The sequence below is a fragment of the Xylaria bambusicola genome (assembly GCF_022495145.1).
Source record: "Xylaria bambusicola strain CBS 139988 unplaced genomic scaffold F5B22scaffold_36, whole genome shotgun sequence".
NCBI classification, from domain to species: Eukaryota; Fungi; Ascomycota; class Sordariomycetes; order Xylariales; family Xylariaceae; genus Xylaria; species Xylaria bambusicola.
The window spans coordinates 278,909-305,342 of record NW_025953589.1 but is presented as its reverse complement, the minus strand read 5'-3'; the positions used below and the strand labels follow the sequence as shown (position 1 = coordinate 305,342).

Below are 26,434 nucleotides of genomic sequence, written 5' to 3'. Positions count from 1 at the left end.
CGAGAAGAGAACGTTCGGGGTGTGACTCCCCCTGCTAGATAAATAAGGGCAAAATCGATGGTCGACATGTCAGATAGTATGACTGAGAAGCTCTACTTAACACATATTTAGCTTACGCTATTCGTATGCTTATTCCCTCGAACATACGAGCTATAGACAGCCAGGTAGGTACTTATGATATGGCCCTTGTGTGTGATCCTGCGCATAGTGCGCGATCCTACGCTAACGCATACGGTATTTGTACACAGAGATTATATCTCGATCTAGAGACTTTGCTTCGATGGCCATAGAGCTCTGCCCCGGCCTACCTACAGCTCGCCGTTATGATAAGACGGCTGTGGGCTATGCCGTACTTAGGGTCTCTGGAGCCGGCCGTTTGACCTAGGGAGACCAGCACGTCTTATTAGTACGTAGTGAATTCGTCTGGACTCTAGCTTTTGTGGCGACTCTCGACCTGTCGTGGCGACTATCGGCTCGTTTCGTTCTCGTGGTTATGGACACACCCATTTGCCAAGAGATTATCTATGTTATATAGTTGATTAGTTATCCAGGTCGGGTAGGGAGCTCGACAAAGACCCCCAACATCGTCATCGCTCTTAACACACCGTAACCTCGAACAGGCCCCGAGTGAGTGGACTCCTTCCTTTTTCCCTTATTATTCATTCGCATGGCCCTGTCCAGCGCAGCTTACAAAGGCTTGGTAAGCACGCGGGCATACCACCATGTCGCAGCAAATCGAGGCGCCTGGTACACCAGCACGGCAACGACCTGGTGGTGCTTGTGAAGAATGTCGGCGAAGGAAGCTGCGCTGTGATCGCCAGCATCCACAGTGTGGTGTATGTGCCGCCGCTGGCGTCGCCTGCTTCACCACGACGACCCGGGCACCTCGAGGACCCAAGCGCGGCTACTTAAAAGCCATGCAAGCCCGCATCGGCACGTATAGTCCATCCTCTACCATCCCACCTGATAGAGACATGTCAACTAATACTGTTCATGGGTGGCAGCCGCACTCGAGGGCGCTGTCAACCAACAGCAAGGTGATGGCGACATGGTCGAGCCAGTCTGCGTGGACACTTGGTCGGACGATATCTTCACAACCGATATAGACCAACTGGGCTCGCAGTGGGACTTTTCCACTGCGGACGCCGAAGGTTTATTGCAAGACGTTTGCCTTACGATCCCTCCGCCATACGGCTCTTCCATTGGAAGCACTACAACTGGATCGGAGAGCGCGGTGTCAGCACCATCGACGCGAGCCTTTGAGGAGTCGATCTCCCTGGAAACTCGAAATAATCTGGCGGCTTTCGAGGACTCCAATGGATTCTGCACCACAAACGTATCGACCTTGATGCAGGCGGAACTGTAAGTCTGTCAATCCATTTTGAGTAAGGAAGTGGCGAGACTACATTGTAGTCGTGGGAGTCTAAAAGCTCCTTTAGCTCCTCGACCAAACTAGAACTTGGAGCGTGACGTGATCCTGACTAGCTACAGAGATCAGTTGTATTTCGATCGGGTTGACGCCTGTATGCCGATAGTACATCAGGGGTGGTATTCATCATGGGCACGACAGACGACTAAGACGAGGCAACAACTGGGTTTACAGTACACATTGTGGACAGCGGCTGCGGCGGCCTCGGCACATTACCAGGGAATGGGAGAAGCACTGTACTACGAGGCGCGGAGGCTGATCAGGGATCCCGAGGAGGGACCGTCGAGTCCAGCAACGACCGAGATCGAATACGTGCAAGCATGGCTTCTGCTTGCCATCCACGAGCTCATGTTTATCGACTTTCGCCGCGGATGGATTAGCGCTGGGCGTGCGTTTCGGCTCATCCAGCTGGACTGGGCACGTTACACAGACGACTTGGGCTCGAATTGTGCCTCTACGGGATGGATTGAATCGGAACAAAAGCGTCGAACGTTTTGGATGGCTTACTGCCTCGATCGCTTCATGAGCCTTCGAAGTGGCTCACCGCCGACCTTTAGCGAACAGGTAATGCCATCCACGGGCCACTCTCGAGGAAGAGAAAATAGTTTCCATTGCTAACTCAAGCCGATTGTCGTTCAGAATATCATCCGGCTTCCTGCGCCCGAAGCGGCGTTTCAGAACGACTCATACGTACTGACGGGCTGTCTCGCCGACGCCATCGCATCGAGCGACGCGAACCCGACGTCACCCTTCACCGAGTGCATCGTCGTCGCCACCATGGCTGGCCGTGCGCTGGCACACCAACACCTCGCAGCCACACAGCCCAACCCCCCGCGGGATTTCTGGGGCCGTCATCAGCTGATCAACTCAGTCATGATGCCGAGGATGGCTGCCTTTTCGCTCAAGTATCCCACGGCCATGCAGGACGCCGACCCAGCGCTGCTGTTCGTGGGTCTCATGTGGCGCGCGATACTGCTCTTCTCACAGGTCACCGTCATTGCGGAGCGGACGGTTCAAGCGGCAACGGACGACAGTGGTTTCGTCGTGGCGGAATACGCGAGGCGGTCCTCGCTGGCCGCACAGGAGGTAGTGTGCATAGCCAAGAAATTATCGCAGGTGAATTGGTTCAAGGTAGGCAAACTTGCTTCCGATAGGCTCATGCTTTTCCCTTCCTTGCTATGGGCTGATTGGCTGACTCCACCTCGTCTCTTTCTCCTGAAAATAGATTCATCCTCTGATGCCGATTCCGTTATCCCTGTGCTCGGAACTCCTCAGTTCGCACGAGGGGCTGGACGAGTCGGTGAAGAAGCGGTTGCCGCTGATTGGAGAAGTCATGAACGAGATAAAACAGTTCAATAATCTCGGTCGGGGTTTTTACAATTACAAGGTTTAGTTGGGCGGGTGGTATTAGATAAGTAAGTAAGTAACCAGGGATAGACCCGGAGCACAGCAAAACAACACCCCCAAAATAGTCGTGTATGGGCTACATATGAACTATACAACTTAGAATCTATAACCAAGAGCATCCCAAGATTGCGATTACAGGCCGGTGAAGGAGGGAAGAAAGAACAATCAAATATAATACAAACATCTCGAATGTCTGTCCAACTGCCAAAACACGATACTTAGGTGTAAATTCGTAAATCTCCCTAACTCCTGCCACCGACTACCTAATCCTCCCCCTATTCAGCTTTTGAAGAGTTATCTACTAATTAGCGAACCAATTCCCAATACTTCTCTCAGAGACCATATACCTAAGTATCGTGACTCGTACATTAGCGCAACGCTGTTACATCTCCAAACGGCCGTTACCCGTCAAGGAGATAGCTGGTAGTACCCAGCCCACATTCGCTAGGCACATACTTAGTCCATGTAACGTGCTCCCAATGTAGCAGTACATATGTAGTACCTATGTAGTACGGAAGAGGCACATGCTCGCGTGTCTCCCACGTGCGATGTCACCTATGCACATGCTGTATCTCCGAGGTAGTATACAGTAACCTCATACTATGTAGGTACAGTCTGTTCGCAGACCTAGACGGGATGCACTAATCATGTACATATGTATGAAGTAGTATAGTAGGTATAGTAGGTATAGTAGGTAGTGCCTGTACTATGTAACAAAAGGTTCGTTTCTTTATATAGATACTAGAGAACGAGCTTGAAAAGCGTAGCGAGATTAAAATTCTTTCAAAATATGCTCACCTGGAGTGATTGGAGTTACCAGGAGGTTCACATATACATAGTACCTAGAGTAAGTATTGGTGTATACCCTATAGGATCTTATACGTCATACTGTATACACACAGTATGACTGTATCGTTCTAGTAGAGTTATAGAGGTATAGAGGGGGGGGGTCTGGAAAAGGTTGATGGAAAACCTCATCTCGATGCTTCGCATACAGCCTCACGCTGCTAAGGAGGAGCTGAGGCGCGTCTCCTCTTTCCAACGTTGCACCTCCTCTTACCAGATATCACATCACACACAGATACCTGTGTAATCTTCTAACTCAAGGCTAGCTTGCATATGACCTACACGACATGTAGGTAGCTAATGGTGTTCTTGCCAGCTATGCAGCATCATGCCAATATCCTTGGCGATGATAGGCAGATGCTCTCTCGCTTGCGATACTTTGGGCAACGTGAACATGGCTCCGGCGACTCGGTGGAATATCTGCACGCCAATGCGAGCTATCTGTGCCTCCTGAGCCCTCTATCCAGGCTGATCGGCTCTTCACCCGAGAATCGTTTGCCCGGACAGCTAGCCCTTAACCTAGCTTTGCCACACACCAAGTTTAGGCCTCACGCAGCTAGGTATGGCGTCTGCTCATACTTGAGACATCAGACATCTTCGACGTGGCTGAAATACATCGCGTCTACAGCACCAGTCTAGACCGGCGAGTCACCAGATTTCATCGTACACAGATCGTGCCACTTACAATTCTCAGACCTCGTCAATTTGTCAAGTCTATAGCCCACTCAGAGGCCAGGCCCACTGAGCCCCTGGCTGCGTCGGACACCGAACAAGTAGTTGAACAGCACAACAGCTATGGAGGTCTGCAGACCCAGACACGTCTCTGGCGGCGAAGACAGCTTCACGTCCCGATGGGCCGTACCATATCTATTACCTGCATCATGCTACATTCACACTAATAGATAGCTGTCGTCTTGGCGATCCCATTTGCCCATCCCATGCGCTGCCGGAACCCCTGTAGTGTCTCCGCCACCATGCCCTCATAGTCAAAGTGCCAGATCTTGAAGGTGCGGTCCTTCATCTCCTCGAAGACTGATTCAGCTTTCGTGAGCTTCGCATCGTCGGCCCACTCCGCCTGCTGGTGCAGGTCGCATACGCGTCGGCTGCTGTTGACGAGCCATTGGCTACGCGTGCGCCGCACCGTGTTGTAGGCCCGGAAAGCCGCTGCGAGCGCCTTGGCTTTAGCCTCCGGATGCGCCCGGCATTCGTTTACCACTTCCCGCATCAACGTCGTAAGGCATAGCGAGTCCTCGATGCCTTGGCCCGCGCCCGCTCCGTGGTGTGGGCTCGTGGCATGTGCTGCGTCTCCGGCTAGACAGAGCCGGTCGTTGTTGTAGTATGGGACAGGGTACTCCCAGAGGTCGAAGATGGCCCATTTGCTCATCGTGTCGGGGAAGCGCTCGATGAGGTCACGAACCGGCGCACACCAGCCCTGGAACGCCGCCCTGACCTCGTCCTTCGTGCCCACGGCCACCGTCTGCGAGTCGTCTGGCCACTTGTTGGGATCACGAACGAAGGCTACTGCATTCATCATGGTGTTGTTGGCTACCGGATAGTGAAGCAGGTTTGCGTTCGGCCCAATGTGGTTGTGCTGGTTCGTGGCCTTGTACTCGCCCATAGCTTCTTTGGCTTGAGCCATTGGGATCAAGGTCCGGTATGCTACGCAGTGCGAGTAGCTAGGGCGCGAGGCAGGGTGATCTTCGCCTAGGAGAATTTGTCTCACGCGTGACTTGACACCATCGCAGCCAATCACTGTAATCCTTATGTTAGCATATCATTCATAACCGTGCGCACTTGGGCACTTACCGGCATCTGCTTCGGCAGTGGTGCCATCTGTGAATCTGACCAAGAGTTTCTGGCCTTCTCCTCTGTCCTCAATCGTGTCGAGGCGCTTCTTGAGCTCAACCACGCCTGGGGGAATGCACTTGACGAGAGACTCGAGAAACTGGTCACGTCGACAGCCCTCGAAACCCCGTGGGCCAGCGCTCAGCTTGTAGAATAAGCGCTGCTTCCGAGGGTCTTCGCGGTGTCGATCGTATCCGTCGATCCAGCGAAGGTAGTCATCCGGGTCTTCAGCGCCACCGTTAGATGTCGCAACAGATCCGCTCGATCGCAGCGCGACAGGGATTGATTGATCAATCAAATTCATGCATCGGATAGCATTGGCCGTGAAGGCGATACCGGCACCGATCTCACGGAAGCCTTGGGCTTGCTCATAAACCTTGACCTTAACTCCGACACGGAGAAGGCCGATGGTGAGCACAAGCCCAATGATACCACCTCCTATGATGACGATCTCAGGCTCTGCGCCAGTCGAGCTTGAGTTCATACTTTCACTCATGATGAGGTGCTCAAAAGTTCGTGTGTAGACTTGCCACACTTGGGGACAAGATGAATTCGGGAATAGGAGAATGAAGCTTCAGTGAATTGGGCTGAGTATCAAAAGTGATACCAGAAGCTGCTTGACAAAAGTGTTCTCAGCGAGCTCTAATAAACCTACGATAATTAATTCTGATCATCAAGGGACATACATGTCGATCATAGTCACGCTTGTCGATGGAGCCACATCACACGACAATGTAAATCCATTATCGCAGCCACTGTCTCAGTCCGTCCATTTCCTTCAGGTCGGCTTATCACAAACCCACTGGGTACGATACACTTGGATTCTCGCGCCGCGTACTGGCTAGACTCTCGTAAATATCCCGTACCGAAATCCTTCACGGCGGACTCGGGATATCCACAGCCTTACACCACTCTGACTGTACCACCATGAGTTCAGATGAGTCAAGACATATTGGGTAAGAGCTAAAATGTCTTCTCCCAATCAATAATTGAGTATTTTGGCTTTACAATAATAGGACTTAATCGTGGACAGGGCTAGGCACATGCCCTGCTGTCGCGTCGGTTCGGGGAAACTCGATGCTACGTGTTTTTGCCGACTCAGCTCCTGCAACATCGACCTATTTGCAGACATGTAGGATGTTCTCGTTTTTCGGGTTCGAGCTTGTTGCTGCTTACCATTTCCTGCCTCGTCACAGGCAGATTCTGGCACAACCAATTGTCATAGCGTTGAGAAGCTCCGAACTTTGTAGGCAGGGCCGGGACTGCTCGCTCTACCGAAATCTCCCGGCACCGAAAGCCTTGGGCCATTGACTGTTTGCCCCAGCAATCTGGGCGAACGGATGCTACTCTTGCAGTTCGTATGTATGGGATTATGTAAAATAACTACAGCCGGGCCAGCCGCGTTATTAGTTATTATATCGTGTCTTTGCTTCTCAGTGTTGACAATCATGATCGTATCATAGCCAGCCCTACAATCCTCCTAAGATATCTTTCCCTGCATCCTTAGTGTGAACAGCAGTCTTTTCATAGACGATACATATATACAAGCTTCCTTCGACTTTAGAAGCTCTTTCTCCCTTATCAATTACTGACATTAACCCGGCTGTTATTCAAGTCTATGAAACGCTGACCATGGCTGAAATCACTGATTCCCTACGCTCTACCTTGAGCCATCCTTCCGTTCTCATGTTCGGTCCTATATCGATATCATGCAATCCCACACAAGTCTCCCGAGTGAGAAAAGCTGTGATCAGCAACAATCAGAATGCTTGGATTCTCAGCCTAGCCGCTCAGCTACCACAGCTATGGACGACTATCTCAACTGCCCTTCCATCCCTCCATGACGATTCAGGATATAGACAAATCCTGGATATGGCAGAAGCATTGCGGTTGGGGCGTCCTCTCGAGACACCTTACCCCTTGCCCAATAAATTGCTTATACCGCTGGTCGTGATATATCATCTTACACAATATACAGATTTCATCCAGCGTGCTGGGGTGAATGTCGAGGAGGCGTTGAAAAATCATCAGGAGACGTTGGGTTTCTGTACTGGTCTCCTGAGTGCCTTCGCTGTTTCCGCTTCAGCGAATCCGGCCGACTTTGAGCGGTATGGTGCTGTTGCTATTAGGCTTGGTTTGCTAGTTGGCATGGTGGTTGATGCCAGGGAAGCAGCATCGGATCTCAATGCCTCCAAGTCTCTTCGTGCCGGTTGGGGTTCGACGCATACTAAGGAAGAGCTCAAGAACATTATCAAAGAGTTCCCAGCTGTAAGCCCATCCACCCCAGCTTTCACAACAGTCCAAACACATTTATGACTTTTCTATATCCGTTCCGTTTCCATGTTACTCTGTTCTATAAGCCCCTTTTCAACATGAATTATCAATATCTAACTGACATGGCTCCCTGATCCTAGACATACATATCCGTGGAATACGATGAGAATCTGGCAACAGTCACAACAGCAGCATCAACTATTAGAACCCTTGATCAGCGTTTGAAGAACGCCGGGTTTTCCTCCACGGAGCTCGAACTTTATGGACGTTTTCATGCCGATTGCCATCAGACGTTGATGGCCTCCCTTTTAGAATTTTGCGATGCGAGCCCTGAGTTCCAATTCCCTGACGCTTCTGGAGTACTTATTCCAACGCGTTCAGATACCCAGGGAGAGCTATTCACACGAGGAAAACTACATCACCATGCGCTAGAGTCTATTCTCACGAAGATATGCGTATGGCATCAGACCCTTGCCGGCGCTAGAGAATCCCTCACGGATAAAAACACTAGCTTCATTTCCTTCGGCTTCACGCGCTTTGTGCCACCCACCTACATGCGCGCTATCAGTAGCCAGGTGGTTCATTGGGCGGATATGGAAGACTCTACGACCCATATGCCGAAAGACCAGCGCGCTATCACAGACAATGATATTGCCGTTGTCGGCATGTCGTGCAAGGTAGCTGGTGCTGACGACCTCGAAGAATTCTGGGACTTGCTTTGTGCGGCGAAATCCCAACACCGGGAGGTGCCCAAAGATCGCATCGCCTTCAAAAAGACTGCTTTCCGCGATGTCGATGAGAAGCGAAAGTGGTTCGCCAACCTCATCGATGGGCCAGACAAGTTTGACCACAAGTTCTTCAAGAAGAGCCCCAGGGAGAGCGCGACCATGGATCCTCAGCAACGACTGCTCCTACAAACAGCGTATCAGGCTGTAGAACATTCAGGATATTTCCGTTCGCCTGATCCGGATAGGCGTGTGGGATGCTACATCGGGCTGTGTGCGACAGATTACGAGAACAACATCGCCTGTCATGCCCCGAATGCTTTCTCTGCAACTGGCAACTTACAAGGTTTCGTGGCTGGAAAAGTCAGTCATTACTTTGGCTGGACCGGGCCTGGTCTCACCATCGACACTGCCTGCTCTTCGTCCGCTGTGGCTGTACATCAAGCGTAAGTGACTCCTAATCTTCCCCCAACTGCGTTCTTATATCTCGATTTCAATGCGCATTACAAGCCGTGGCCTCTTCATGCGAAATCCGGAGCTTAATCTATCTCTTATGTTCGTCGTTTCGAGTTATGTTCAATACTAACCTGTGAGATTTTAGTTGCCGTGCTATCATTAGTGGCGAGTGCACAGCGGCGCTGGCTGGAGGTACGCATGTCATGACAAGCCCGTTGTGGTTCCAAAACCTCTCTGGCGCCTCATTCTTAAGCACAACCGGCCAATGTAAGCCCTTTGATGCCAAGGCAGACGGTTATTGCCGAGGCGAAGGTGTGGGAGTCGTCTTCTTGAAGAAGTTGTCGGCGGCGGTGGCAGACGGTGACCAGGTTAGTATCTAGAGTCTTTAAACCCCCTTTTCTTAATACCCCAAAACGAAAATGAAAATCCTTTAGACGAACTACTCGTCTACTATTACTCCCACAAGCCCCTATAATACCTAAAAGATCTACGAAGTGAGAGGTTGCTAACTCTATGATTCCGCAATAGATACTGGGTGTCGTAGCTGGAACAGGTGTGCAGCAGAATCAGAACTGCACGCCCATATTCGTCCCCAACGTGCCATCACTTTCCAATCTCTTTAGTCAAGTGACTAAAACAGCTCGACTCACACCCGGCCAGATATCCGTTGTTGAAGCCCATGGCACTGGTACCGCTGTGGGCGATCCAGCTGAGTACGACAGTATCAGACAGGTCCTCGGCGGCTCGGTTCGCTCGAGCCCACTGGTGATTAGCTCCGTCAAGGGTCTTGTTGGGCATATTGAATGCACTTCGGGTATCATATCGATGATCAAGGTGCTGCTCATGATGAACAAAGGCGCCATACCGGCGCAAGCCAGCTTTACTACTATAAACCCTGCGATCAAGGCGACGCCGGCGGACAATATGACTGTGCCAACGAGTTTACTTCCTTGGGATGCGAAGTTCCGTGCAGCGCTTATCAACAACTATGGCGCGTCCGGGTCCAATGCTTCTCTTGTAATCACAGAATCGCCATTAGCAGCTAGATACAAGATGCAGAACGGTGCCCAATCGCAGTCTCAGTCTTCTGGCTTGAAGTATCCTTTCTGGCTCTGTGGTCTCGATGATCAGAGTCTCCGGCGGTATACCAAGGCACTCACAACATTCTTGAATAAGCCCCTAAAAGAGGATCTCTCTATTGCCAATGTCGCTTATAACGTTGCCCGCCAGACCAACCGTGGACTTGAGCAGCGCTTAGTTTTCACTGCAGAGTCTGTGAGCGACCTACAACAAAAATTAACAGCGTTCCAAAGCGGGAGCGATTCCATTGCATCCATGGAGCGCGTAGCCTCAAGGCCTGTCGTACTATGTTTTGGTGGCCAAGTTTCCAAATTCGTCGGGCTGGATCGCCAGTTATACGAGTCTATTCCTCTTCTGCGAAAGCACCTGGATGACGTTGACGCCACACTCCGCTCACTCGGCGTTGACAGCATTTTCCCGGCGATATTCGAACGCTCGCCCATTACCAGCATTGTCAAACTACAGACAGCTCTATTCGCTAGTCAATACGCCTGTGCCAGAAGCTGGATTGATTCAGGTGTTCAGCCCAGTGCCGTCATTGGTCATAGCTTCGGGGAGCTGACTGCTCTCTGCATATCTCAAGTGCTGTCTGTAAAAGACACATTGAAGATGATCGTCAGCCGCGCTACTCTGATCCAGGATGCATGGGGCACAGAGAAGGGTGCCATGATGGCCGTCGAGGGTGAGTTGTCAGCTGTCGAAAGACTGCTGGCCGACGTTGCTACTACCTTACCGGATAGCAGCAAGGCCGCCTCGATCGCATGTTATAATGGCCCCAGGAGCTTTACCCTTGCCGGCTCTGAAGCGGCCATTGACGCTGTCGGAGATGCTGTTGCTAAGCTCCCCAAGACCACGAACACGATTCGCGTCAAGAAATTGAACGTGACCAACGCGTTCCATTGTGCCCTAGTCGACCCGCTGGTGAGTCGTCTAGAGGAGAATGCGCAGGACTTGACATTCCGTGAGCCCAAGATTCCAATCGAACGCGCAACCGAATCTCCCATGCAAGGCAAGTTCACTGCCAAGTTTGTCCCTGAGCACATGCGCCAGCCCGTCTTCTTCAACCACGCGTTGCAGCGTCTTGCTCAACGTCATCCCGACGCTATTTTCCTCGAGGCCGGCTCATCTTCCACTATCACGTCAATGGCTAGCAAGGCTTTGGATAACCTCAAAACATCTCATTTCCAAGCCGTGAACATAACGAACGACAACGGGTGGAACAACCTAGTTGATGCTACCGTCGGCCTCTGGAAGGCTGGGCTGCCTGCACAGTTCTGGGCCCATTGTGCTAGGCAATCAACTGAGCACACTCCACTTCTCCTCCCACCATATCAGTTTGATGCTTCTAGGCACTGGTTGGAGCTGAAGGCCCCGTCTCAGACGACAGTAGTTATGGAAGCACCGAAGATCGAGGCAGCTGTAGAGAAGTTGCCCGATACCCTGCTAACGTTCCTCGGCTACCAAGACAGGGACAACCGGCTGGCAAAGTTCCGGGTTAACACCATGATTCCCCTCTATGCTAAATACGTCGCAGGCCATATCATCGCGCAGACGGCGGCCATTTGCCCTTCCATTGTGCAACTGGATCTCGTTATCGAGGCTGTTCGTAGCATTCACCCCGATATTGAGGCAGCTTCTCTACAGCCCCAAGTCCACCTGGTCGAGAATCAATCGCCTCTTTGCATCAACGCTGCGCGCCAGGTGTTCATTGCAACCGAGGAGAACACACAGGGGACTGAAAAGTCATGGAGTTTCCAGATATTCAGTACCGATGGTTCCAGTAGTGGTACCAAAACAATGCATACTACGGGTAGGCTGGAGTTCCGCGCAGCCGACGACGTATCGCTGAAGCTTGAATTTGCGCGTCTCGAGAGATTCATGAATCACCGACGGTATCTCGAGATGATGAGTAGCGGAGATGTCGACGAGATACTCTCACACCGGAATATCTACAATATTTTCTCTGAGATTGTCGAGTATTCTGACGAATACCGTGGGCTGCAAAAACTCGTCGCGCACGGTAGTTACTCTGCCGGATACGTCACTAGGAAGACTAAGACGTCGCCTGGGAGTGTCGATGGCGCATTCATGACGGAATCCGTCTGTCAGGTGGGTGGTATCTATGTTAACTGCATGACCGGCCGATCCCCTTCCGACATCTTCCTTGCCACGGGCATCGAACGATGGATACGCTCACCAAAGGTCCAACAAGGCGACACACAGCCAGAAGCCTACCATGTCCTAGCTTCTCACCACCAATCTTCCGACAAGACGTTTCTGACGGACGTGTTCGTCTACGATGTCGATGACGGCTCACTAGTTGAGGCAGTCCTAGGTGTGAGCTTTGTGAAGGTAGCCAAGCTTACTATGCAGAAGTTGCTGGCGCGACTCACGCCCGGAATTGGGCCAAAGGCCTCAACGACAAATGTGTCTGCCCCCGACTCGTCGTTGGCGGTTGAAGCACTAGCCGGCAAGCCTCTACAATTGACCCCAGCGCCGATGACATTGCAGATGCCTACTCTAAGTAAGGCAAAGAAGGGGCCTCCCAAACCAGACGTAGCTGGCAAAGTCAAGGAAATCTTAGCGGACTTATCGGGTCTCGAATTGGACGAGATCAAGCCCGACAGTATGCTACCTGATTTGGGAATCGATTCACTCATGGGTATGGAGATGGCGCACGAAATCGAAGGCGCATTCAAGATCACGCTACCTGAGGACGAGCTTATGGAGATCATTGACATGCCCGGCCTGATCAAATGCGTACAAAAGGCCGTAGTGCTTGCCGGTGGTGCTGCCGACGACGGTGACTACATGTCAGACGGCGAGGAGAGCAGCAGCGGCAAATCCGATGATAGGCAAAGTGTCACTTCCTCGTCCCACGGTCCATCAACGGGCCGGACAACGCCCCGAGAAGAAGTAGAGCTCGACCTCGGTAGCGGTGAGCTGAAGCTCTCTTTCGCCACCGTAATGGAAGCTTTTAACGAGACGAAGGCCTTGACGGACGAGCGCATTGCTGAATATGGTCAGACCAACTATGTCGATACCGTGATGCCGCTGCAAACGAAGATGTGCATCGCGTTGACGTTGGAGGCATTGGAAGAACTAGGAGTGGCCCTTCGCGACGCTACACCTAACCAGAAGTTCCCGCGCATATCGCACCCGAAAGAGCACAGTCGACTAGTAGAGTACCTCTACAAGATGCTAGCGGAAGCACAGCTCGTTGTTGTCGACGATACGCACATCATACGCACGGGTGTGCCCTACCCTACCGCCTCTAGTAAGCAGGTCCTAGAAGAGCTGCTCCAACGCTTTCCGGACCAGAATACGGCCGACAAACTCACATTCTACACGGGCTCCAACCTGGCGGAGGTTTTGCGTGGCAAGACGGACGGTATCAAGCTCGTCTTTGGCACGCCCGAGGGTCGTGAGCTCGTGTCAGGCTTGTATGGCGAATGGCCTTTGAACCGAATTTTCTACCGGCAGATGGAAGACTTTCTCGGCCGCTTGGCTTCGAAGCTCCATGGGGCGGACGGTCCGCTCAAAATTCTAGAGATGGGTGCCGGCACTGGCGGAACTACTCGATGGCTCATACCTCTATTGGCTACGCTAAACGTTCCCGTAGAGTACACCTTCACTGACCTGGCTCCGTCCTTTGTTGCCGCGGCGCGCAAGAAGTTCAAGCCGTATCCGTTCATGAAGTTCCGCACCCACGACATCGAGAAGGCCCCCGCCGCTGACCTCGAGGGCACTCAACACATCATCATCGCCAGCAACGCGGTGCATGCGACGCACAGTCTCTGCGGGTCAACGGCCAACATGCGGAAGCTCCTGCGCCCCGATGGCTTCCTCATGATGCTCGAGATGACAGGCACGCTATACTGGGTCGACATGATCTTCGGGCTCTTTGAGGGCTGGTGGTTCTTCGACGACGGCCGCACCCACGCCGTCGCTGATGAGTTGCGATGGAAGAAGGACCTCCAATCGGTTGGCTACGGACACGTCGATTGGACAGATGGTCAGCGACCGGAGAACAAGAAGGAGAAGCTGATAATTGCGATGGCATCGGGCCCGAGGTGCGAAAGACTAGAGACCCCTCTTCCCGTTTCTTCGAATCGGCCTGCTGACCTTGTAGTGCGGCAAGCCGTCATTGATCAATACGTGCGGCAGTTTACGCATGGCTTCGACGACATGTTAAAGGAGGTGCCCGCCGATTTCACTGTGGCGAGCGGCAGCTCCAATTCCGGCCCCTACGTCGTCGTCACCGGAGCTACAGGAAGCTTAGGGTCACACCTCGTCACAACTTTAGCCAACCGCACAGACGTGGCTGGTGTGATCTGTCTCAATCGACGCAGCAAGCTTGAGATCAGCCCAACGGAGCGCCAACTGCAGTCTCTCTCACAGAGGGGAATCACTCTCCCTCAAAGCACCCTTGACAAACTCCACGTGTTTGAATCCGATCTGTCAAAGCCTTGTCTAGGTCTATCGGACACGGAATATGATTTTATACTTACCAACGCTACCCACATCATCCACAACGCATGGCTCATGAACGCCAAATGGCCGGTAAAACGATTCGAGCCACAGCTCCAGATCATGCGAAACCTTCTCGACATCGCAGGACAGGTTTCGAGCCGACAACCCGCGGGCCAGAACAAAAAGTTCACCTTTCAATTCGTCTCATCCATCGCAACAGTTGGGCACTGGCCCATCTGGACCGGCAACCCCTGCGTTCCCGAGGACCGCATGACGCTCGAGTCCGTGCTCCCGACAGGATACGGCGATGCCAAATACATCTGCGAACTCATGCTCGACGCAACGCTGCACCGATATCCCGACCGCTTCCGCGCGATGGTGGTCAGACCAGGGCAGATCGCCGGGTCGAGTACGAGCGGGTACTGGAACCCGATGGAGCACCTCTCCTTCCTATTCAAATCCTCGCAGACCCTCGCCGCTCTCCCCGACCTGCGCGGTCCGCTCTCCTGGACCCCCGTGGACACCGTGGCCGGCACCCTAGTCGACTTGATCTCAGCTGAGCAGCCTTACGCAGTATACCACATCGACAACCCGATCAGACAGCCATGGGAGGAGATGCTATCAGTCCTCGCAGGCGCAATGGACATCCCGCGGGATAGCGTGATTCCCCTGCAGGACTGGATCCAGAGAGTCAAGGAGCGGACCAAAGACATCGGGGCCCGCGAACACGAGGGCGACAATCCTGCTATTTTACTCATTGATTTCCTCGAGGATAATTTCGTGCGGATGTCGTGTGGTGGCTTGCTTCTTGATACGGCCCAGACGCGCGAGCATTCTCCTGCGCTGGCGGGCTGTGGTCCTGTCGGGGAGGATGTGGCAAGGCTTTACGTGCGCAGTTGGAAGGAGACGGGGTTCTTGCGGTAGATAGCTTTTTCAGCGGGTCATGTCGTCTTCATTCATTTCATTCTGTATCTCGGTATCGGGTTTCTTTGTGTCGTCTCGGGTGGCTATCTTATTCATGATTTACAATGGAATCGGATGCTGGCGTTCGGTGGTGGATCACCTTCGTAATGTGTTATGAACAGTATTTCTGCTATGTAGTGGTTTGCCTTAGATTAAAATAGGTTTCACTCGATTATCTTTTTCGCAACATAGGCACTCAGTAAAGACCTGTCTTGATCTGTGTGCAGTTTGTTTCTCTATGCATGCGTCATTAGCGAATAGTCACCAGTGCCTGCCGAAGGGACAACACCTGGGTGGAATGGAACTCGGAATATGAGTGATTGATTGATTGATTGATCGCCGTGTACTAAAGCGTCATAAGAACTCTTCCAGGATGTATTAACAATCGAGTAAACAGCAGTTGCCTGGGTATTGCGAGCGAATAACGACACTTGAGGGCGTCTTCAGATAGCGCGTGACAGTACCGCCTAGAAACATTCACGACATGTCGTATACACCTTCACAGTGTATGCGCGTCTGACCGCTAGCCAGGTATTCTCAACGCGTAAGGTTGCTACTGCCGTAGTCTAAAGCAGGGTAGGACTCAGTCGGCATTTGGCGATGTAGAACGAGACTTTGCGCTCGAGGCCACTGTGTAGCGCAAGCTATTGAGTGCCTGTTCAAGTCCAGTCCGTCCAGTCCTTCCCCATATACGTAAGACATCACTACATCTCAATTAAGGTGGTTTATTCAGACTAAACAGATTTGCAGCCGTCCCGCAGGTCATATACCGCAGCGCAGTCTTCTTCGCATCAGCACGCGCAGTGGTGATTGCAATGAAAACGGAAAAGGTGAAGCAAATCAAAAATTGCGGAGATTGGGACACACGAGGCATCGACAAAAGGCGGAAGGCGACCACGATGTGCAATGCAGGCCCGCCAGCCCTGAGGATGGGGATTATTGAGCCCCCTTCTCTCCCTCCAAGGTAAGTATGAAGAAGAAAAAAGGAAAAAGAAACAAGACAAGAGATGGGAGGGCCAGGCAGATATATATAGGCATCGGAGAGCGGTGACGCTAGGCAGAATTGTGGGATAAGGTCTGAGCTTGTTAGGTAGGTACCTACATAGGTGCCTGCTTTTCTAATCTGAACTTTGAATGGCCCTGTGCAGTGCAGCAAAGCAAACAGCCATTGTACACATGTACAATCACACAAACACCAAGGAAACATTCTAGAGAGGCTAGCTAGAAAGAGATGACAATTCTTTGTTCGTTTCCATTTGAGAATCGCGAGTAAAGCTTACCTGCTTGTTGCCTTGCAAAATTCATTTACACTGCATATCCTAACATTCTATTCGTCCATGCCTCGAAGCCCAGATTAAAAGATGTGAGTCATTATCATTGCATGGCATGAGTCTTTAGAGAGTATGTACATAGGCAGAGTGTCTCATATAGAACCTTCTCGACGGCTGCTTGTCGTTTCGTAGCAGAGTAACGACATCAAAGAATGGCCCCCACAGCAGCAGCGACTAGGACCGAAAGTGCTAGGAACGCTAATTTCCATCCCCTGAAGCCGAAGTCGTCGCCGTCGGTTGGGCCGTGACGGACACCGTGCCCGTAGGCTGACAGAGGCCAACCGGCTGGCTCACAATGGAGTGGAGATAGCTAGTGATGGAAGCAGCCGCAGCGCCCGTAGTCACACACTCCGTGACAGCGGCGTCGTACTCCGCGATCTCGGTGCTAGCGTACGCGAGGATCGTCGAGCCCCAAGCCGCGAACTCAGGCAATAATGACGAAGGCAATTGGCCCGCCGCCCCGCAGATTTGCGAAAAATAGACGTCGGGGTGGCTCAGGATGTCCTGGAAGCTACCGGTGTCGCCCGGAAGGCCCGTGGCTTGAGCCAAGACGTACGGTAGGATGGCGGGAGGAACCGTGGGACCACGCGCTACGATGTCGTCTAGCAAGCTTGTGCACTCGGGGCTGGACGTTGTCCGCGCCAGAGATGCGTTGAGCAACGCAGCTAGGGCGAGCAGGACCTTGGCGTTATACATGATTATTCAATGGCTGGAATAGAGTCGGTGATGATGTAACTGGTTATGTGACTGAATCGATACTGTAGGTGTAGTGAACTACAAACCTCATTGTTAGATCTGAGTTGGATGCTTTTATATTCGTCGAAGTCTACGTTGTGGAAGGTGGCATTCAGATGGACAAATGTTTCCCCTCAACCTAAACTCTGAACTTGTCTCTATCCCGGTGATACCCATTCTTCAACATAATCGTGCTGGCCAACCGTTGCAGACCACTTTTCGGTGGGGAAGTAGAGTTATGCTAATCCGTAAGGCTGTTACATAGATGTAGGGGTTTGGAGGTAGAGAGCTCTAGAGAGCTCCAGCGAGCAAGGGTTATGGGTATGCATACTTAGACAGCAGTATAGGGAAGCCAGGCCTTGAAGCGGGATCGGAAGATTCCAGCGTTCCGCAACGACATGGGTCCGGACACGCTCATAACGGCCGTGTAGAACCACCGACTGTTTGCTGATCCCGACGGTCCGATCATAAGAGAACTGGCTGCAGAACCCGCACTTTGGTCCTGTTGGCTTCACTGCTTGGCATACGTTAAGAAACGGAAGGCTTCGTTTTGGCACAAGCTCCAGATTCATAGTAGCCCAACCACATCACATCTAGTAAGTACAAAGCGTTATGGTTACGAGTAACTTAATACTTGAACTTACACCTATTCCAGGGTCTTCAATGTTAGCCCAATACAAAAGCAAGGACGCATCAAAATTGTTGTCACCAATGCTATACGGAGTAATCAAGGTGGAAATACTATCTAATCATTATATAAGCACTGAATAACCAGGCATTGATGAGGGGAGAATGAAATTATAGCTCGCTGTGTAACCATGGCCGAACTAAACAATAACTAGTCTTAATAGACAATGAGAAGAAGTCCTGAGTTAACATGGAAGACTCCGGAGGCGTATTTGAAGCATTTTGAATATGGCGGCTTGAGTTTATGGATACGATGTCATTTATCGGACGGTTCAAGAGAGAGGCTAGAATTATAACGCAAGGATAGGACATAGCTATGGTGCCACAAGGAAGAATTACATCGGATCCCGTAAGATTGAGATTAAGATGTACCTCTCATTCTGCACATCTTCCGTTATATCAAGTTCCAAGTCAGCTATTTTGTATTCTCTTGGCTACTATAACATTTCACGAACAAAATTCATATTTAGAGTTACCTATTCTTACTATCAACCTCAACGTCATCATTTTGAATAACTCATTTCATGTTAAAAGCAAATCGACTTTGATTAAGATGTAGGGGTGTTCATGATTGATAGTTTTTATGCAGTTGGGCTTTAGGACTCATGGTGTATAGTATTCCAACTGTGTGCAAGAGCACCAGGAGTCTCGTCGAAGCAAGGCACCAATGCTCACGCAAGAGGTTTTTATGACCTTTCAAAGTTAAAATCTAAATCAAACAGGTTTCATATATAACAAGACTGTGACGATCACCACGACTAGAAACTAGTTGCTTTAACTGCTGCAGCATTTATATATATTAGCTGAAGTTCTGTATCTACTTATCCTAATCATATATATGTGTTAAAAGCTCTCAAGGAGTGCAATTTTTCTATGAGTACATTTGAGTTACCGAACGCTATATTCGTAGAATAATAGTTCTCCCGGTGACAGCGTTGTAGGTTGAATGATTAGGTGATGATTCACAACCGCATCTATAGGTCTATCGTATTCCGGTATCACTATTTCAAAGAGTGTATATGTAGTATCGAGTAAAAGTATCCAGAGAACCACCGAGTGCTTCAATAAATAAATCATGGGAATATTTATTATTTTCAAATACAAAAGTTCACAAGAAGCTTTTCGTCATAAACAAGAGAGGGTCAACAAAGAAATGGGAATGCTAAGCCCCATCACATTTTAGTATTACCATGAATTCAATTCATACAAGAATAAGCAACTCGCCAAGTAGAGAACATCTCTTATGTCATCAAGTGCGTAGAGATGAGCCTTGGTTCCAAAGAGCACCCCTATCCTATCGCTTAAATGGGGTAAATGATATATCGGGGAGTGAATGCTCTGGTTGGAGACTCGCGTGTACCTTCTATATACATATTTGCTAAGCCAGGCTATGCAATTAGAGAGGCATTCCCACTCAGCCCTCATCCCACTCCATCTAGGGAAGGTACCAACGTCCTGATCGAGTTCATTGCCCTCCTTGCTATCATTGCTGTCTATATAGGAAGCAAATGTAATTGGAAGCGTGCTTTGTGGACGGCCCAACATGTCCGGCAGCTCCATCGATCAGCTGCTCTCCACTCTCCCCAAGGATGAGGCTCAGCAGACCAAGGTTCTGGGCCAAGTGGTTGATATAGCCCAGAATCTGTGGAAGAAGGACCCCGGATCGCCAGAACTCGATGTTCTCGCTCAAAAGGTCGGCGATGCTGCTCGCGTCGAGGCAAATAGGACCCCCCTGGGGGAGTCCGGGCTTCTTGAGTTCTTCTGTTCCGTGGTGTCAACACAGGGGCTAAGGTCGACGCTTGTTGTGCAGTGTCTACGCGTCATAGGAAACTCCTCAGCGGATACAGGTCAGTGACAGGTATTCAACCAGAAGGATGAGAATCAATGGCTGATTTGATTATAGATGAAAACAGAGCTAAGGTCGTCGACTCGGGATGTTTGCCTAGCATCGTGTTATTGTTGAATGATGATTCCATGCTGCCGTTTGTGGTACCCGTCTTGTTCAATATAAGCGTTGACTACGGTAATTCCTGCATACGCATGAAGTTATGGTTCTATCTTGACTGACTTCGCAACAGAACCAGCACAGAAAGCTATTTACCAAGCTGGTATAAACCCCGAGCTTGTAAGCCTTATATCCGGGCTGAGGCGAGAGAATGCAGCTCCGTTGATGAGCTACATCTGCAAGCTACTTGGTTTCGTGGCTACGCAAGGTAAGACGGGATTCAGTTTCCGTAAACAAAGAGTTGAGGGACAACCAGTTAATGTACAACACAGAACCCCAGGCGAACTTAGTACATCCAGCTACTCCGTTCATCTTGCTTCATCTAGCCAACGATCAGCCTTCACCAGTTGATGCCGAGGAGTTCCTCGGACAGGCCTCCGTAGCTCTAACCTACCTGTCCCAGGAACAATACCAGCGATCGTTTCTAGAGACAGCGGCTTCAATTATCCTCCTACTGAATGCATTCTTCATGGCATGTGAAAGCATCGATGTCTCCGAAGAGGGACCCGATGGCGAAGCCCAACTCAACCAAGTCCAGACCGCATTCACAGCGACGCTGGCAGATTTATCTGCGCAGCCTCTATTCGCCTCGTCTTGCTCCCTAGATGGTCATGAGGTTCAGACCTTGCAGGACTGGATATCATCAGCACACATTCAACTCCGATCAGCAGCGTGCCTCGCACTAGGCAATATCGCGCGCTCAGACGAGAAATGCATCTACCTTGTCCAGAAGCGCAATATCCACATGCCCTTAATCACAATCCTATCTGATCCCTCCAACGTGGACGCAGGACTATTACACTCAATCCTCAGTTTTCTGAAGAACCTCGCCATCCCGGCCGACAACAAGGCAATTCTCGGCAGCACAGGCCTACTAGATCCAGAAGTCCTCCCCCGGATCTGGGACCTCGACACGCAAACCCAAGTCCAATTCGACGCAGTATCTCTAACGCGACTCCTCCTCGTCAACTGTCCTGCAAACGTTCATCGCATCATCAAGCAAGACCCCTCAACCCAGCGCTCGAAACTGCATTCACTCATAGATCTCAACAAGCGATCAGATCAAGAGCCCACACAAATGGAATCAGCAAGAGCCATAGCAACTATATGCCGCATTCTACACTCCTCAACTCCTACCTCCTTTTCCTCATCCGGTACCAACCAAGATTCTCAACCAGACTCACCCCCCTCCCTGACAACCTTCTACTCAGCCCACACCACCCTCACAGACGCAATGCTCCGCCTGGGTGAACAGACAAAATTCCCCGCCCTCCGATCAGAGCTGCTCTTCGTCTTCGCACTAATGGCGCGCACACCCGAGGGCTCCGCAGCCGTAGCGCAGACGACGCATCGATCCGAGCTATTTTCTCTAATCGTAGAAACGATAACAGGCTCGCCCACCACCACCACCGCCAATACACCATCACTACCACCACAACTCCCATCCGCAGCGTCAGCGTCCGCAGAAATCACCAAGCTAGCAAATCTCCCAGCCCAAGCGCCAGCGCCAACAAAGAGCACACGCGACGTAGATAGGGAGAACGCCCTCGTGCTCGTCGCGGAACTCCTACAGCACTGCCCAGGGGAATTATCAGACAATGCTCGAGGGACATTCGAGAACCTATTGCGAGAAGGTGGACAGCGATTACTTCGTGAGAGGGATGAAGGGAGAAACGAGTAAAATGGATGTGATATATGTATATGGAACGGGAAAGTAAAGATATAATGAGGATAATTGAGCATATATAGATAGATGATGGGGGTGGTAGAATTTTATTTATGCGAGCGATGCGTTTTAACTGAAGTCATCACTTTATATACGGTTTACCTACACATGCCACCGAAGTATAACCTAGGACAAGCCCTAGAGAGTTATTCTGGTAACAGTACGGACAACGAAGATGTCCTACACAAACTTGAAGAGACGTTCATATCACAAGCACAATCATCAAGATAAGAGAACTAGGTTTGTGCTTTCTTTTTTGTCCATTCATTTACCATTGCGCATGACCTAAAGAAAACCGAGAGATGCAATGACGCCGGGGTCGGGTCTTTTGGTGGGTTTGCGAGCGTCGAGGCGGAGGTAATTTGACACCTCTTATATCGATTATCACTGCCTGCTGGTGGCACGCGTAGAGGGAGAATATAACCGCCAGAGCCAACCAACCATGACCATCCAGCAACCAACAACACACAACCAGTAGTGAAAGCAGAAAACCCCGTAAAACATGAGCGTCCGTAGTACTCCTGTGCAGTTTTCCCTTTCGGATTTTCATCCGTTGTGTTTTCACGACATCTATTTCTTGTTGGCCTCGGCCTCGGCCTTGTCCTTGGCCCGCTTCTCCCGTATGCCCTTCAATCTGGCGTCGCTTCTGGCCTTGCGGAGAGCGACGAAGGCACCGCCCTCGATGGGAGCGGGCATATCGCTCTTCTTGATCTCGGAGATACCCTCGCCGACGGGGATGATAGGTAGAGAAGCAGCAACGTTTGAGACGGTCTTGGTGTTGCTGAGGTCGATGTCCTTGCTGTCGCCAGCCTTGGGGTGCTTGGCGCCCTTGCGGGGGAAGACGACGAGGCGCTCCTTGTAGGCCTTGAGACGGGCAACGTTGGCGGCGAGAGACTCCTCGCTAAGGTTCTGGCGGCGGAAATCGACAGCAATACCGACGGTGGGGGCTACGAGACGGGGAATGCCAGCCTCCTATAAAGTAATAATTTGTTAGAAAACTCTGTAACCATCAAAACCAACAAGTAAACAGAGACTTGTCAATTCCAGAGCACTGGTCATCTCGAACTGCAAGACATGCCACTTGCTTCTCGTTAAGAGAATTGCGGGTGTGAAGGAATTACCTTCAACTCAGTGAGTGTGAAACCACGGCCAGCTCGAAGGCGGCGGTTGTACTTGATGGTAGGGCATCGGACTACGGGTCGTAGCTTGTCGACGGGTCGGGGAGCGAGGGCAGCAGCCTTAGCAGCGCGGGCCTTGCGACGAGCGATCTTCTTGGTGGGCTATGATTCCAGAATTCTCGAGTTAGAATGCGTTCAATTTCGTGTTTTCGTCTAGATCCAAGCACGGATCTTTCCTGCTGCGTACCTGGTCGAAGTGGCATCGCACCCGCCTTTGCCAATCCTTGCGGAAGTCTATTTGCCATGTCAATCGGTTTGTCCCTCAGTCCAGGCGGATCAATCGACCGATACGTTGCGGTCATCACAAGTTTCGGGGTCTGGGGGGAAGCGTACGGTTCTTCTCTGCATGGCTGTTAGCAAATACAATATTCCTGTGGGCGGGTAAGAAGCGGGAGCTGCAGACGTACGAATCTGGTTGTTGTGCTTGATCGCCTAGATGACAGAGAAGCGTCAGTATTTGGACATTTCTCTACTATATAACGAGACAGACAGAGCATGCTGTCGGCGGTGGCGGCAACATACCATTGTGACTGCGTGCGGTCAAGATGGGGGAATGGTCGGAAAAGAAAGAACTTGTCGCGGGTCGTCAATGTCTCCAGATTGAAGCACCAGAAATTCACAAGAGGTAGGGCCCGCACTTTCGTCTTGACCGGCCGGGTTTTTTTTGGTGTGGCTAGAGATTGTGGGTGTGGCTCACTGATAAGCGATACTGGACCTAGGTCCACTATGTGTCCCGCCTGCTATCATTGAGGTGGGGCTTAGGCATTTATTTAGGGGACGAGACTCATTGGCTGATTAGGTAATCAAGTAACCTCGATCAAGCCTCGTTAAGGTATCTAGATCTAGTAGGTATATACTCATATCACGTCGAGGCGAAAGAGCAATTTCGGGCGTTAGAGCTTGATTGTTTTATCTATTATGAATCAGCATCTCAACCTGCCAGGTTACATTCTAGTCGTGGCAGCATATCCCGAGTGATCAACATCTCTATATCAACCGAGCCCCCTCCTCAGCAGAAGTGCTTGTTCGTGTAAGCACAGGTACTCGTCTGTATGGTAGACAATCTTGGTCAGGACCTAAGTCCTAATAGCTTCCATACCCATTTTAGTCTTCGAATTCGACCTCGAGCGTGCAGTCTTGACCTTGGGAGATAGCAAGCTGCACTTGTTTGCGTTGGGTATCCCCATCCATCTTGAGAAGGTCGCAGCTCAGGGTATTATTGGCCCAGGTGAACCAAGCACAGGTTAACTCGATCCTGCCGTACCCGCCATGGGCAGCAATGAGGTGTTTCTTGACAGCAGACATAAGAATGTCGACGACCACGGTAGCAGCCGAGTATATCGAGATGTCAAAATCAACCGCATTACTAGTTCCACATTCGCTTGAATAGGGGCTGCAGTCGGTGTGCTTGAAAGTAACGAGTATTAAGCTCATCTTGTCGTTTGATGTAGTTCAACGAAGCTAAAACACCTTGAGTAAGTATTCATCTGTAGTTCGGTGTCTTGAGCATATCGTTAACATACCGAAATTTCCATTCGAGAAGATGCAACACTAGAAAGCGTAGGCGCTAATCCGTGATGATAGTGCTGTCGATGATGAGAGGGGAGTTCTGATGCAGTGGAGATGTGGGAGTTGTGTCTGTGAGAAGATTGTGGAAGGTGGAGGAAGTGTTGAACTTGGTAGGTAGGTGATGCCCAAGGTTGCTTGCAGGTACAATTCTTCTCATGAGTTGTTTGTTGCTTGACGCGGCAGAATGTTCCGGTTGCTGGGATACTGTTCAGGTTTGGATGTACCAACGTATCTAAGGTTAGAAGTGGAAAGCACCAATTTTCTACATCAGTGCAAGTACTAGATTGACTCGACATCTGTCCGGACCGTGTCTCTTGACAGTTGTATATTGACATTCCTTGACTTATTAGGGGCTTCTATCCATTACTTCTAGGTGCACACGGTTATCATCTCACACCTTCCGCGCATTTAGTCTCACTACAATGAATGTGATTTTACATGCTCTTACACAAACTAAGGAAAGACTCGGTCTTAACCCCCATCAGCAACAGTAGGTACTGGACTGAGGTGATTAGCCGATGAGGTGACCTATTCACTGGCATGCTCACTCTATTTCAATTAACCTAAAGGTAACTATCTATATCTATACATATTGTCAGAAAGGATGTACAGGGTATACATTAAGATTCATTGTGGCACAATGTCTAAAAGGTAAAAGGTCATGAGTCTGAAGGTATTCAGACTTCTCTGGTGTATCTCTTTGTCTCTCTGTCTCCATACCCCCGATACCGATATCACAGTAAGGAGAAAAAAATTAGTATGGGTAAATAATGGTAATGATTTGATAACCTATCAATAAGTATCCATCAAATCTTCCACCAATTTTGCCAGATCAAATTCGTCCTCATTGTACGAAAACAATAATAGTTCTATGCTAGATAATTACGGCAATATACCGGAAATTCTCCGAATCTCATCCTCATGCCAGAACCGTAACCCACAGGTGCACTATCAAGGGTCCAGGGAGCAGAGAACAAAGAGATATATTATATATAGCCAGAAGAAGTCTGACTAATTACCTTTGGACTTCTGACCCCTTTAGACCTTGTGTCACAATGAGAGTCTAATTGTATATCTTGTGCATCCTTGTTAACATGCGTTGTTGATGTAAGCACAATTTGTAGACCTAGTATCGTTTTTAGTCGTCTCGGTCTTGGACTTGGTCTCGGTCTTTGGGTTCCTGGCTCTTGAAGCAAACGTGGAGCTTGCAGCTTTGACTCCGAAGTTTAGCAAGCTGTAGCTGTGCGCGAAACGCCCCTTCCGACATATATAGAAGATCGCCCCCCTTGCACCCCTCGCCCCAGATGAAGTAAGCAGCACACACAATAGGGCGGCGTCTTAGGTGAATAAGGACTGAATCGGCGGCAAACTGATTGACAGCATCCTGGCAAGCATTGACAAACTTCGTTTTGTCGGCGGCACCACTTAAGGGGATATCAAAGATGACCGCGTTGCTGACCTCACACTTATCCATATCGTCAAGTGGGTTTACATGTTCAAAATCCACCAGCATCAAAGTGGGGGCCATTATGTGACAAGATTTGGAAGCTAATTAGCAGCCTAACAAAGTGTTATTGGTGACGAGAGGAGGTTTGATGTAGCGATAGATATAGCAGTTATATTTGCAAATGACAATGTAAGATAGAGGAAAGCGTTAAATTTGCTAAGTGGGTAGAATCTAAGACATTTATTTATACGCGTAATT

General features: G+C 50.4%; 7 protein-coding genes across 7 annotated transcripts; 3 read left to right on the top strand and 4 right to left on the bottom strand.

Annotated features, from left to right (window-relative positions):
• The first annotated feature begins 467 nt into the window (after nt 1–467).
• On the top strand, nt 468–2,912 carry F5B22DRAFT_313980 (fungal-specific transcription factor domain-containing protein). The gene is made up of 6 exons (XM_047970640.1): nt 468–627; nt 706–933; nt 1,005–1,362; nt 1,492–1,993; nt 2,069–2,560; nt 2,655–2,912. The coding sequence occupies exons 2-6, from the start codon at nt 723–725 to the stop codon at nt 2,820–2,822; spliced, it is 1,731 nt and encodes a 576-aa protein (XP_047828704.1). The 5' UTR covers nt 468–627; nt 706–722; the 3' UTR covers nt 2,823–2,912.
• A 225-nt stretch (nt 2,913–3,137) lies between these two features.
• Nucleotides 3,138–6,023, bottom strand: F5B22DRAFT_637867 (uncharacterized protein; the record flags this gene model as incomplete). The annotated part of the gene is made up of 3 exons (XM_047977499.1): nt 3,138–3,215; nt 4,656–5,434; nt 5,489–6,023. 3 exons carry the CDS (start codon nt 6,021–6,023, stop codon nt 3,138–3,140), a joined length of 1,392 nt encoding a protein of 463 aa, XP_047828703.1.
• Nucleotides 6,024–7,159: 1,136 nt separating this feature from the next.
• On the top strand, nt 7,160–15,459 carry F5B22DRAFT_648757 (putative polyketide synthase; the record flags this gene model as incomplete). The annotated part of the gene is made up of 4 exons (XM_047979067.1): nt 7,160–7,795; nt 7,942–8,972; nt 9,128–9,350; nt 9,511–15,459. The coding sequence occupies 4 exons, from the start codon at nt 7,160–7,162 to the stop codon at nt 15,457–15,459; spliced, it is 7,839 nt and encodes a 2,612-aa protein (XP_047828702.1).
• A 1,169-nt stretch (nt 15,460–16,628) lies between these two features.
• F5B22DRAFT_615858 (uncharacterized protein) lies at nt 16,629–18,027 on the bottom strand. The gene has a single exon (XM_047975554.1). The coding sequence runs from the start codon at nt 17,523–17,525 to the stop codon at nt 17,028–17,030; it is 498 nt and encodes a 165-aa protein (XP_047828701.1). The 5' UTR covers nt 17,526–18,027; the 3' UTR covers nt 16,629–17,027.
• A 1,648-nt stretch (nt 18,028–19,675) lies between these two features.
• On the top strand, nt 19,676–22,672 carry F5B22DRAFT_615841 (armadillo-type protein). The gene is made up of 4 exons (XM_047975553.1): nt 19,676–20,098; nt 20,155–20,274; nt 20,330–20,464; nt 20,529–22,672. The coding sequence occupies exons 1-4, from the start codon at nt 19,795–19,797 to the stop codon at nt 21,935–21,937; spliced, it is 1,968 nt and encodes a 655-aa protein (XP_047828700.1). The 5' UTR covers nt 19,676–19,794; the 3' UTR covers nt 21,938–22,672.
• On the bottom strand, nt 22,094–23,685 carry F5B22DRAFT_657912 (ribosomal protein L13e; the record flags this gene model as incomplete). Its single annotated transcript, XM_047980083.1, has 5 exons — nt 22,094–22,954; nt 23,104–23,262; nt 23,348–23,394; nt 23,568–23,592; nt 23,683–23,685. 5 exons carry the CDS (start codon nt 23,683–23,685, stop codon nt 22,553–22,555), a joined length of 636 nt encoding a protein of 211 aa, XP_047828699.1. The 3' UTR covers nt 22,094–22,552.
• Nucleotides 23,686–25,867: 2,182 nt separating this feature from the next.
• F5B22DRAFT_648752 (uncharacterized protein) lies at nt 25,868–26,257 on the bottom strand (the record flags this gene model as incomplete). Its single annotated transcript, XM_047979066.1, has 1 exon — nt 25,868–26,257. The coding sequence occupies one exon, from the start codon at nt 26,255–26,257 to the stop codon at nt 25,868–25,870; it is 390 nt and encodes a 129-aa protein (XP_047828698.1).
• Nucleotides 26,258–26,434: the final 177 nt, after the last annotated feature.

Bases quoted from the DNA above. Each gene is read 5' to 3' on its own strand.
- F5B22DRAFT_313980 (XM_047970640.1), top strand. From the start codon at position 723: ATGTCGCAGCAAATCGAGGCGCCTGGTACACCAGCACGGCAACGACCT. The intron at 1,994-2,068 runs GTAATGCCATCC...ATTGTCGTTCAG, and splicing joins CGCCGACCTTTAGCGAACAG to AATATCATCCGGCTTCCTGC. The intron at 2,561-2,654 runs GTAGGCAAACTT...TCCTGAAAATAG, and splicing joins CGCAGGTGAATTGGTTCAAG to ATTCATCCTCTGATGCCGAT.
- F5B22DRAFT_615841 (XM_047975553.1), top strand. From the start codon at position 19,795: ATGTCCGGCAGCTCCATCGATCAGCTGCTCTCCACTCTCCCCAAGGAT. The intron at 20,099-20,154 runs GTCAGTGACAGG...ATTTGATTATAG, and splicing joins AAACTCCTCAGCGGATACAG to ATGAAAACAGAGCTAAGGTC. The intron at 20,275-20,329 runs GTAATTCCTGCA...ACTTCGCAACAG, and splicing joins CAATATAAGCGTTGACTACG to AACCAGCACAGAAAGCTATT.
- F5B22DRAFT_615858 (XM_047975554.1), bottom strand. From the start codon at position 17,525: ATGTATAACGCCAAGGTCCTGCTCGCCCTAGCTGCGTTGCTCAACGCA.